Here is a 12,136-nt window from a genome sequence, read left to right on the forward strand (position 1 = left end):
ACGATTTTACATTAGTGTAATAACACTTGACGTGACGTCATTTGCGCTATATACAAAAAATGCGTTAAAATGGGCTAATGTTGGCTAATGTTGGCCCGTACGAAATTGACTCTTTGTAACTGTAAACCGATTTTATTATAGATATAAGATGCAATACTAAATTTATAAAACTCGTTTAATATAACAAAGGCTCGCATAATATGATTTTATTTAACTTGTACAATAAAAAGAGTATCAAATTACATAAATATATGCATTTTCCTTCCTTTCAATTACTTATTTTGTCTGTCTTCATCATGTTCATGCCGATTTTAATACATTTTGGTCAAATCTCGGCTATTTTGTTTAAAAAAATATCATATGACAGGTTTCTGAAAAATGTAGATTTGAAGAACGAAGCAATAATGAAATAGAAAATATAGCGTATTCTGCGCTTATGCTTTTTGACAGTCAATATAATATTATAAAAAAAAATAAATTTGCAGAAAACACTTTACAATGGACAATACAAAAAGTAATTATCCTTATAAATATACAGCTGTCCTATCTCTTGTTTTTGATTGGTTTTATAGTGTTTTAACACGGTAAAGGTCACATGGTGCCGAAAAAGGAAAGATGACTTTGGCTTACCTTGGGTGTTACAAACTGAAAGCAACACCAGGGGTCAAACCGCCGCACCTACTGGAGCTAAAAGATGCGTTGACAGTTATTCGAACCAGTTAAGTCGCCCCTTACACTCATGCAGCGTTAAACGGTGGTTACACGCTGATGCCCCAACCCTTATTTTAAAGATTTTTAAAGATAAAAGAAATTAAAATGTTTTAAAAATAATTTACCTAGTCCCAGACTTTCGCCTTGAAAAGATGTGGCGAACAACCTTAAGTCCGACCTACGCAAATAAAGTCGTTAGCATAAAGTGTTTACTTTCAATCATCTCTTCGATTGAGGAAGATTTACTTCAATTTTTGGGGATTTATTTTAGCTTATCAAGTATATCACCTTTTGAAAGGAGAAACGTTTTTGAATTGATAAAAGACGGGTTTTTAAAACAAAAAGGCTTTAAAATGTTTTTCGGTCTTCTTATATTTGTGAAAATTATTCTGATAACATCTGGGCATCCCCATGAAAATAGAAAAAACGATGAACCAATTTGTTCAAAATTTGACTATGAGGAAAAACTTTTAGAAAAAATGATAAGAATGGAGATGAAAATGGAAAAGATTATAGAGGAAGTTAAAGATAAAGAAAAGGACGTTATGACCATAGCGACCGATGTGTCACAAAGAGTTAGCAATATGGAGAATAACGCCATTCAGTTTCAGCGTGATGTCAACCGAACAATGATTGGGCTTTCTGATAACTTCAAAGAAGAAACAGCTAAACTTTAAGCTGGTATAAATAGTTTTAATAGTTTACGTTGATTAAAAGTTGATTTTATGCTTTGATTTATGTTTTACGGTAAGTATCTTCCCCTTTGCCCCTGGTTTTTATTTCCTTAATTCCCCCCCCCCCTTCCTCGGGTCTTCTGTCCCCTTCCCTTGTGCCCTTTCACTTTATGGGCCTATAATTCAATCAGTTATTTGTTTTCTTTGAGTTCCTTATCAGTTACTGTTTGTTTTTTTATGTATGATTTTAGTGATTGACCTGCCCATGCTCTGCCTTTTGCCCTGTTCTGTTTTTTTTGGGGGTCCTTCTGGGCTCTTTGTCACTGACTCTTGTTGCTGGTTCACGCGGGGGTTGCGTTTATTGAACGCCACCTTTCCTTGTTGATCTTGTTTATCATATTTTATTTATATACTAATTCTACTGAGGTATCCTTTTCAGATGACATACCGATTGTGACAAAATAAACTAATTTAAGACAGCATTCTTTTTTTGACGAAGACAATTATTTTTCTTGTTGTCTGACTTCTCCGTTTTTCATCACACTTAAAATTATCTACATCACTTATAATTGTAAGATGGATAGTTATGAGATCATCAGTTTATACAAGTAATTATGTGTTAGTCTTTCACTGAATGGTCATAATTTTCAACACTGGTTCTCGCTTTTTTGCAGACAAATCGCTGTTGCCTATCGTCGGATTCAACGCTCGTTTATCTTCGACAAAAACAGTGAACACAGGGAATAAGGTTGTCTACGATACCGTAATAACAAACCAAGGCGAAGGTTACGATAGTGTCACGGGAGTATTCACTGCACCTCACAATGGACTCTATTTCTTCACAGCCCATGTTTGTAATCAAGGAAACAAGGATGTTCATTACGCAATATACCAAGAAGGCACACTCATAACCACCAGTACACAGTTTGATAATGGCGGCGTTTATAGTTGTAGCTCTGTAAGCACGATCGCCATGGTAAACAAGGCGGAGCGGGTGTGGGTACAGAGTTTAGATACCTCTGTGTATTACGTCGACACACGCAGATGGAATACATTTGCTGGATCGCTTTTGATCAGACAAGTTCGTTGATTGCATAAAAAACACTTATTTGTTTATATGGTAAACCTGAACATATATTTATCACATGACTCAGCATAAAACCGTGTATCTGTAGAATACACATAATTTGTAACACAAAAGCGCGCACTTAAAACAACGTCAAATTCATATACTTTTATTCATCGTAAAAAGGAATATACCATTATTTTGTTGTTTTCTATGAAAACATGAAAATGGTTGAAGTTAGAATTAATAGTGAGAGATTGTCCTGGTTTTCATTATCTGTTTCCTAATTATCTTATTTATATCTTATAATGCTACTAAGCAAGGAGGTTTTTTTTATTGAGATTAAAAAATGTCAGCTAAATATCATGAATGAAAAAATGACCGGAACAAAGACAATTGAGAGATTAAAGCAAATAATATTTTTCAAGGGAAATAACAAGCATTTGTACTTAGCACTTTGCTATATATGTATGTTTTGATTTCGCTAGTAAATTCATCGTTAAAAGAACCCATGACTCATAAATAAAAACACGCTTCCTGTTCATAACAATTAAGTCAATAATTCTATAATATACAATTTTTAAACTTGATGTTATCAGATAACTTGACAATTTAAAAAAAAGAAATAGAAGATCAACAGCAGAACAATCCACAGACACATTCCGCGTCCGTACTGTCTATTTGTTTCTAAATTTAAAAAAATCACCATTTTCCATGTTTAAATGTTGAATTCTGCTTAATCCGTTGCTATAGGGTGAGGACGGTAACATGCACTTTACAGTGCCGTCCATGAACAGGGCCTGCAACATTTTCAGTTTTATCGTTTTGGTCGTTCTTTTGGGATTCCGTTTACTCAACTTTTATGCCAAGTGTTAGTATTGTATAGGCTTTGAATTAGCTTCATTATAAATTTTTTGCCAGATATATAAATCTCGTGACTTTTTAGTTCAGTTATTTCATTCACCACGATTATATGTCTCGGCACATACTATCTTTGTAATTTCGAGTCTATGGTTTTTAAAACCTCCTTCATTAATGTAGAGTTTAGGTCATTGTTTAGTAATCAATTTGGAAGTTCGTTAATAAATGTCTTCCTGACTGATGCCTGACGATGATAGGGTGATAGCGGGTTGGGAAGTTTGCAGTCAATTATATTAAAGCTAACACTGTCTGCTTTATATTCTTTATTCGCTGATTAAAATCGTGATATAACACATCAACAAATCTAGACTTTTAACTCAACGACTTTTGTGCGGGATAGCTTTTTTTGACGAGATAATGATAGGGAAATAATATTTAGATCGACATTGGTTTATCTATTCTGGCGTATCATATTGTGATGACACAAAACGTTTTTTATTTTTGCATATGATACAGACAGAAAAGAAAATTAAAATACTTGGCAACCTGAGTGATACTCGGAGTACACGGCATTTCTTACAAATCAGATAGCCTCGTATTTCAATGCTCTTTCTTTTACATATTCGACCTATGTTTGTTTTATGATTATTTGTTTGATTTATTGCTCATAAATCCGCAATTAATATATAAATTTTAACTAATGTATTCAAATTTATAAATTTATATAGAGGGGAAATATGTCTACAAGTATAGTTAAGTGGCAATATTTAAACAGATTTCCTTGAAATTTATGTGTAAAAACTATACATAACAAAATTATGTCTTGTTACAGACACCTGCATATGAAAGAAATATATATATAGACCCATGAAACATGAATTAGGAAGTATTCTTTTAACGGAAAACTTAAAAGGGTAAATAAAATTTTTCTAAGATGAAAACAGGACAATCGCATAATCTAGTTTGTTTTTATATTTACCTAATTTTGGTTTATTTTCAGATTTTTTAACAATAAAAAATAATTATGCATGAACATACAATATATTGAGATATACATTTAAAGGGGAACAAAACATTTTTAGGATTCTACAAAGATTATAAAGAAAAGTAATTCATTAGCATCTTGCTAATATTGTAACAGGTTTTAACATAGTTATTTAAGCTCGATTGTGAAACAAGTTATTGCAATTTATATTTATTATTTTCGAGATTTCCTGGAACCAACCAGTTCTAGTGCCATGTGTAGAAACATTGTCAAGACCCGCTTAGAGCTCGAACCCATAATCCCTGGGTATGGAGGCAGACACCTTAATCACTAGGCTACCGCTCCACAAACTAGGCCATCGCTATCTTGTAGATTGAAATACGTTATTAATGCCAGACCTATTGTAAATATATCATTAAAAAAAGATTTCTTTTTAGAATTATTACATAACAATCCTATAGAACTGCTTGAACATAAAGGCAATATCCAAATATAACATATTATTACTTATTTTTTCTGCTTAGGGGAAACAACTCCTACTATTTTAATAGTGATGTTCATTTAAGAGTTGTACATCTTGTCATGAATATCATGAATACTTAATGCATAAATATCATTAGGAAGGAAAAAACTAGAAAGATTAAAGGTCATAAAAGTTTTCAAGAGAAAAATGGCAGTGGATTTTACCCAGGATCAAAGCTTAAATAAATGATCTTAAACATTAGTCTTGATTTGGTTGCAAGGAAACATACTTGCCCAATAAATTGTGAAACTGTAAAACCCTACAATTATTTTTTAATGCGCATGCGTAATCAACAGTCTACAGTGTATGGTCATTGAATGTGAGTCTCAATCTATTTAGACTAGGAAAATCTTGTTCAGTTAGTAAATATGATACTGCACCCAGTGGACATAATCTTATAGAAGTTCTGTTGACTACCGTTTATACCAATGTGATTACAGTCGTATTTAAATCATATTATAAAGGGCATGAACTTCTTTTGCAAAATGGTTTTTTTGCAAATGTAGTACGTTCTATAAAATCAAAGAATTGGCAAAAAAATGCAGTGCTTAACAGTTAAACTATGGAAAAGTCATCTCAGCGCTATATTATTCGATGGTAGGTATTGTGTTGACATACAGGAGTTGCGATTAACATAAACAAGATCATTTTAACTTACTTTCAACCAAATCGCCTAACTTCTCTAACATTTGTCTAGTCCAACGCCCAGACTAAATGGTAGTAACGGCATAATACTTTTTAATGTATACATTTGGGATTTACTTCCCCTTTCATAAAAAGAATGATAGAACTATTTATGTTTTATAAAACATCATACATTTTTTAAACCTTAAATGTGTTTCTGTTTCAATACTAAATATGAAATAGGTAATCTAGGCAAGTCAATTTTGCAAGAAAATAAGTTCATTTTATTCGATAACATTTGAATACATCCAAACGCTGCCTATGAAATATTCTACGTGACCATTCGATTTATTAAATACAGAAGACACTAACTGAATCTATAATTGGAAGGCCAGTTCCAGCTTTAACATGTTCCCTGAAGTTTGGGGTTATTAATTGCCTATCAAACGCAAATATTAAATATTTGTTCCATTCACCCGAATGTTGAACTAAGAAAATAAAACTTTCAGCTAAACTTTGTTTTGTATATTACGAATACACAGGATACTGGAGAAAGAATTGTTTTTGGCAAAGCATTTATTGTTCATTAATTTCATTAATAAATTATTTGTATGGATTGTGAGTATACCATTTTCGTTTGTTATGAACATTGAATTTCGTATTTTCCCGTATCAGTATTGACTACACGTAAACCATTTTCATCTGTTATGAGTACTCTTATTTTACCCTTAATTGATCTATGTGAAAAACTATACCATTTTCATCCGTTATGAATATTCATATTTTGCGTTATTTGTCTGGATTTTGTGTATATCATTGTTATTTGTTATGAACATTCTTATCTCCCCAATTTGTTTGGACCATGTGTATATCATTGTAATATGTCATGGATATTGATTTTTATATTTTATCATCATTTTATCAATATATGTGTAAACCATTTTCATCTGTTAAAAATATTCCGTATTTCCCAATCGTCACACATAATATACATGTGTTAAATTATACAAATATTAAATGTATAATTATAATATTCAATTCATCCGCTAGAGGATTAAATCTTTTATTCAAATCTTACAACTTAACATTTTTATTATAATACCCCAATAGCGCCTCAAAAAGAGTTATGACAACTAACATTGGAATATATTATATATAAGACAGAACGAATTCTGGCAACGGTCTTTAAATCGTGGCTCACCATAGAAGATGTAGACTACATTTCAAATTTTGAATCCCACCACAAACCCACCCATTCAATTTTATTGTTTTTTTCTTTGTTTTGCTTTCTTCCTTTTTAATATTTTCAGATAACTCTATTAGCATGTCATGGCTGAAAAAGAAAAAAAAATACAGGAAAAGGAAATGCCTATATCTTAAGCGATCATTATAGGAGCTGATCAATTTGGAAAACAGACATGTAAAGTGATTTTATCATATGTACCTGTGTACCTTCGGTTGAAACATGTGCTACAACGTTTTAGCAACCGTTTCCGGTGTGGCGTGAACTTTGTCAGACCCGTGAGAAACGTAAGACTTTACGTTCTGCGCATGCGCAGGTAGATGTCGGACGGGGCCGTGAGAAATGTAAGACTTTCTGGTACAATTGTGTGTTAACCTCGTTTAGAAGCTCATTAATTAATCCAAGTGCAGTTCTTCCTTTTATTCATGAGCATAGAGATATTTTCTACGATACCAACTTTTATTTTTCTGTGACAACGTATCGTGTGGATGAAATATTGTCCAAATCAGTGGCAGTCTTTCGACATCGTTCGTTCCCGATGTCGAGTTGATGGAAAATCCTGGAAAATCGAAGAGCTTTGATCGAGGTAAGCTTGTTTTGATATTTTATATTAGAATGTTGTTATTTCAAGCATCGATGAAAGTATGTTAGTTTTTATTAATGCTTACAGGTACTGTAGGCCATGCCAGTCTGTTTTAAGAAATGCCAATGGGCGGTATGTAGCTCAACCTTTCGTTTCTTAATTTTGTTTTAGCCGACCAGCCAGCCGACATTTGTAGATCTAGGGGTATGGCACACTTAAGTTTACTGATATATTGTCTATTTATATGTATTTGATTTGAATAAGTGTCGGCTCGGCCCAAACATACTCGGCCCCGAATCAGCTCGGCCTTATTCCAACTCGGCACGGATCAACTTCATAGTCAAATTTTATTTCCTATTTTCTTTCAGAACTCATATTTATAATTATTTTCCCAGGGAAATTTCACTATATTTATGTCAAAAAAATCTTCTTCATGTATGTAATTGTTTGTAAGTATGTGTTATATTATATATAATATTATAACCCATAATGGTATTTATTTCATATATTTATCAAATTTAAAAAGTGGAGGTGAAAACACCAGGGTTTTGAGGGTGAAACGTCCAGGGGTGAAACATCCAGGAGGTGTAAAGTCCAAACACCAACTCGGCCCACTTAAAAATTTATTAATCTGATTATCAGTGTTAATATATTGGTTTGTTTTATCACTCTCTGTTGTTGGAACCATATTATTGATATATAGAAAATACATGGTTGATGTCGGGATGGAGAAGGTTTATCCTGTGAGCGAGGAAGTGTATCTTGGCGAGCTTTAGCGAACCAAGATTCACTTTCGCAGCGAACCGGATAAACCTTCTCCATCCCGACATCAACCATGTATTTGATTTATCCTGCTTTAATCATGTTTTTATAATAATAGGGAACGATCTGAGATAAGCATCGTATACGTCACTGATAAGAGGCCTGTTCTAAAAATAGCCACATAGCTTACACCAGCTGTCAGTACAGATCTGAACATCTAGCTTAAGCATAATTGTTTTCGGCAATATGCTCTGCAGAGTTTTCTGTAAACAGTTACCCGTGAGCTAGAAATTCCCTTTAAAGCCAGGGGTGTAAGCAAGGTTTTTTAGCACCCGCGCAAACAGTAGATTATCCTGTCTGATATGCAAGAAATTGTTGTTGTGACATGTTTACCAATACCTCTAGCATGGATAATTCAGATCTGATAAGGAAAAAAATACTCTTAATTTGAGACTATCTAGCAAGCAGTTAGCATCTAGGACAAATACTGATAAATATAAAGTATATAAAATGTCTAAGTATACTTATATTATAAGTTTTATTCTGGTGCAAGCCAGAAATGATATCTAAGTGTATCTTCCTTCTTCACTCCAGTTATGGTTGAAACTTGCCATATGACTTCTCCAGTGTCAGTTTTATTATAAACCCACTATATCCCGCCCCCCTAAAGATAGTAAACAGTAAAATAACTTACTTAAAATTAATATATTAATTATTGATAAAATTAATTTTTGTACAACTGTTTTGCTGATTTGTGTTTTGATATATATGAAAGAATCTGGGTATTTATTTAATATTTGGTATTCGACTGGTATGTAAGTACCCGGCAGAAACGAATATAAAAGAACATTTCCAAGACAAGATGTGCACCTCTTTCCAAGCTGGAAATATGGTATTTCCAGGTTATGTTTCTTTATTACATACTTAAAATTTTGAGAAATATTGATGAAATTAAATGCTTATTTTCACTTTCCTTATTTTCACTGCAAAAAAAATATTTTTTACTGCAGTGAAACATATTTTCACCGGTGTCTTGCCAGACTAATTTCTGCTATATTCAGCCGAGTTAGTTTTTCATATTGTGATGTCAAAAAAGAGAAATGCATATAATAAATAGTTTGTAGTATGAAAATTATCATGTTTCACTTGTGGCAACCACCACTCATGAAATATTTATGTTTATACCACGCAATGAAAATAAATATTGTATTTATAGAAAAAACTTGGCTATCCTCTATTTCTTCAGTTATAATTTATGTTTATTACCTGACTGTAATGACTTGAAAAGTGAAATTTTGATTACAAGTCTAAAGATCATGTTTATGATTGAAACATGTTTTTTGGGGTTATACATTATTTGGAAATATAAAATGTTGAGCACCTAACTATGGTTGTGTTTGAACTTGCCAGGAACTTTGATTTATTGGTGTAGCATTGCTGTAAGATTATAGTTTGGTGCTTAAAATAAATTTGGTACCCAATCATTCCTGCAATAGTGTATTCTGCAACCAGTGATGCTTGAAAGAATGTGTAGATCTCCTCTGCTAAAACGAAAGATCTTCTAGCATGTAAGTTTATAGGACAGCACAGTGCAGTTAAAAGGCACAGACACTTGGGATGTGGAGCTCGTGTGTGTGTATTATTTTAGACCTTGAAATATGATTTTTTTTTTCAAAACAGCTTATATTAATTTTTTTTACATATATGATCAGTACATGTGCTGGGATTGACAAAGATATATCTTATTTGGATTTTAAAGGCACCCCAAGTGTCTGTGATAAAAGGTATCTATCACAGGGACACAGCCCAGTGTTGGGATAGTGTAAAAAAGTAATTCTAAAAAAATATATATACTGTATATATAATAAAGTCTATATATTATATATACAGTATTTTTTTTTTTAGAATTACCTTTTTACACTATCCCAACACTGTGCTGGGTCTGTCACAGTGTGGTATCTATAGGTTTAAAGCACCAGCCTGTTCAAGTATTACCCTATGTAAAATTAATTAATACCCGCTGGTGTTATTATTTATCACAAAACGTCTGTTGATAATTTCTTAACAGATCATAAGGATTATTTGAACGGATGCAGATCGTGGCTGAGATGAACATCTCGGTCGAGTTCATTTAGGGCCGAACAAGATGATTTCAATTTACTACTCGGCATTTGTGTAATTCACTCATAGATGGACAGCAACATTCACTACTGTATGTTTTTATTTTAAAAACATAAGGAGTGGTCCATTAGTTACTTCATATTTACTTCATAGTAGATCTATGCAAAATATAAAAATCCAAATTAATTTGTAGAAAACCATGACCATCCGAGCGGCTATTTTAAAGCCGAAACATTGATTAAAATTGTTATTATTTACTCGTAAAAACAGTCAAACTCCTTCGCTTTAACCATTACTTTATTGATGCAATGAAATATTGACAGTATTTAATTGCAACAGGAAATGTTCTCCACTAAAATAGTCTTACGTTTCTCACGTCTGACATTTTTCACGACCCTCCCGTGAGATTCGTAAGATCTTACATTTTTCACGGGTCTGACGAATCTCACGCTACACCGGGGCAAAAACAGTAATAATAAAGCCATTTAGTAGTTTTAACTATTTGAAACACATAGACGTTTCAATGGCTTAATTAATTAAATTCCTTTATCCAGCCATGACCATTTTTATACCAACACGATTTTATTAATACGTACTAGTACGTTTTTTTAAACTGATTTCTCTTTTCTTTTATTCCCAAGTTGTATAAGTATGACGTCGACATTATCGTCTATTATTAAAAGTCATGCAAATAATACGTATATCTTTTGCTTTACAGGCGGGCTATTAACTCATCCATTTGATGTCGGAGTAAACAAGTAATATACGAAACCTATAAGCGTTATCTTAAAGCAATCACCCGTTAACCACGGTAACTAAATCACGTGACATTTTATGATTTACATGGGGCAAAAAAAGAAGAAAAAAAAAGAAAAAGAACAAAAAAAACCCAAAGCAATACAATAGATGACCAATATCTCATCTAATTCTATACATTTCTAAGCATTTATATTTTTTCAAGTGTAAATAACCCGTCATACTAGTATCATCTTCATACGATGCCTTCCGCAAATGTCAACATTTCTATGGTAAGTGTTACCGCGTCTTTGAATAATCAGATATTCAAGCGCTTTCTCTAAAACAAAAAAACAATTTCCATAAAACATTTTGTGTATAGGTTCCTCGCTAGAATGAGTAGGCTCTATACTTTATTTCATAAAATATATTTTCAAATAATAAACGATTTATTATAGAAATTAAAATGTGGACCGTCTTTTGTATTGGGGTTTTTTTCCCACGCAAAACACAAAAAGTCACGTGGTATAGCCATACAATCTTCGGCGGATACGACATAGAAGTTTGCTTATACAATTTTTAATATGACAATACAAACATTATAAAAGATTCATATCATATCATTACAGCTTCATGTAAACAACACCGTTTTCCTTATTTTAAGGCGCCACCTGTAAAATGTTGAAGTTACAGTTTTGCTAAATGTTCAACGTAGTTCCCCTACACAAAATGTTTACGAGCGCTTTGTAAAATGTAAATGTAACATGCTTTCCTTTATGGGTAGACATTATTCACAAAATTAGTTGCCTGTAGAATTTGAAATAAAACGTACAACGGGCTGAATGATTGTTTAAAAACATGTATTTAAGATACTATATTGTCATGCTTACCGAATATTAAAGTCAAGTTTAATGACGCAAATGGTTTGCTCGTTTAATGTGCGGCCTCATAAGTGACATTTGTTTTTATTTTTTACAGTTTCAATGCCAATAACAAATGTAAATTTTATTTGGCTGAGTGGTTATGATCGATACATTCACTTGGCCCTAACTGCTGCAGGTTAAAAACCTAGTAGGAACTGTGCTTTGTTCTTGTGAGAAAGTTAATTAATTATAAGTTACCATGAAGGTGAGTTGTTCTCCTTGGATGTCTGGGTCATTAATTACTAATGGAAGGAGGTCAACTAAGATTTTCCCCAACGGTAAAGCTAGTAAGTCGACACATATCAACAGTGTCGAGCAAATAAAT

The 12,136-nt window shown here is 32.6% G+C and overlaps 1 protein-coding gene across 1 annotated transcript; it reads left to right on the forward strand.

The window, feature by feature from the left end:
- The first annotated feature begins 1,199 nt into the window (after positions 1–1,199).
- Positions 1,200–2,475, forward strand: LOC132716786 (complement C1q-like protein 4). The gene is made up of 2 exons (XM_060700119.1): positions 1,200–1,323; positions 2,060–2,475. The coding sequence occupies exons 1-2, from the start codon at positions 1,200–1,202 to the stop codon at positions 2,473–2,475; spliced, it is 540 nt and encodes a 179-aa protein (XP_060556102.1).
- The last annotated feature ends 9,661 nt before the right edge of the window (positions 2,476–12,136 follow it).

This window comes from Ruditapes philippinarum, unplaced genomic scaffold (assembly GCF_026571515.1).
Source record: "Ruditapes philippinarum isolate M1 unplaced genomic scaffold, ASM2657151v2 ctg5641_1_1_1_1, whole genome shotgun sequence".
Lineage (NCBI taxonomy): Eukaryota > Metazoa > Mollusca > Bivalvia > Venerida > Veneridae > Ruditapes > Ruditapes philippinarum.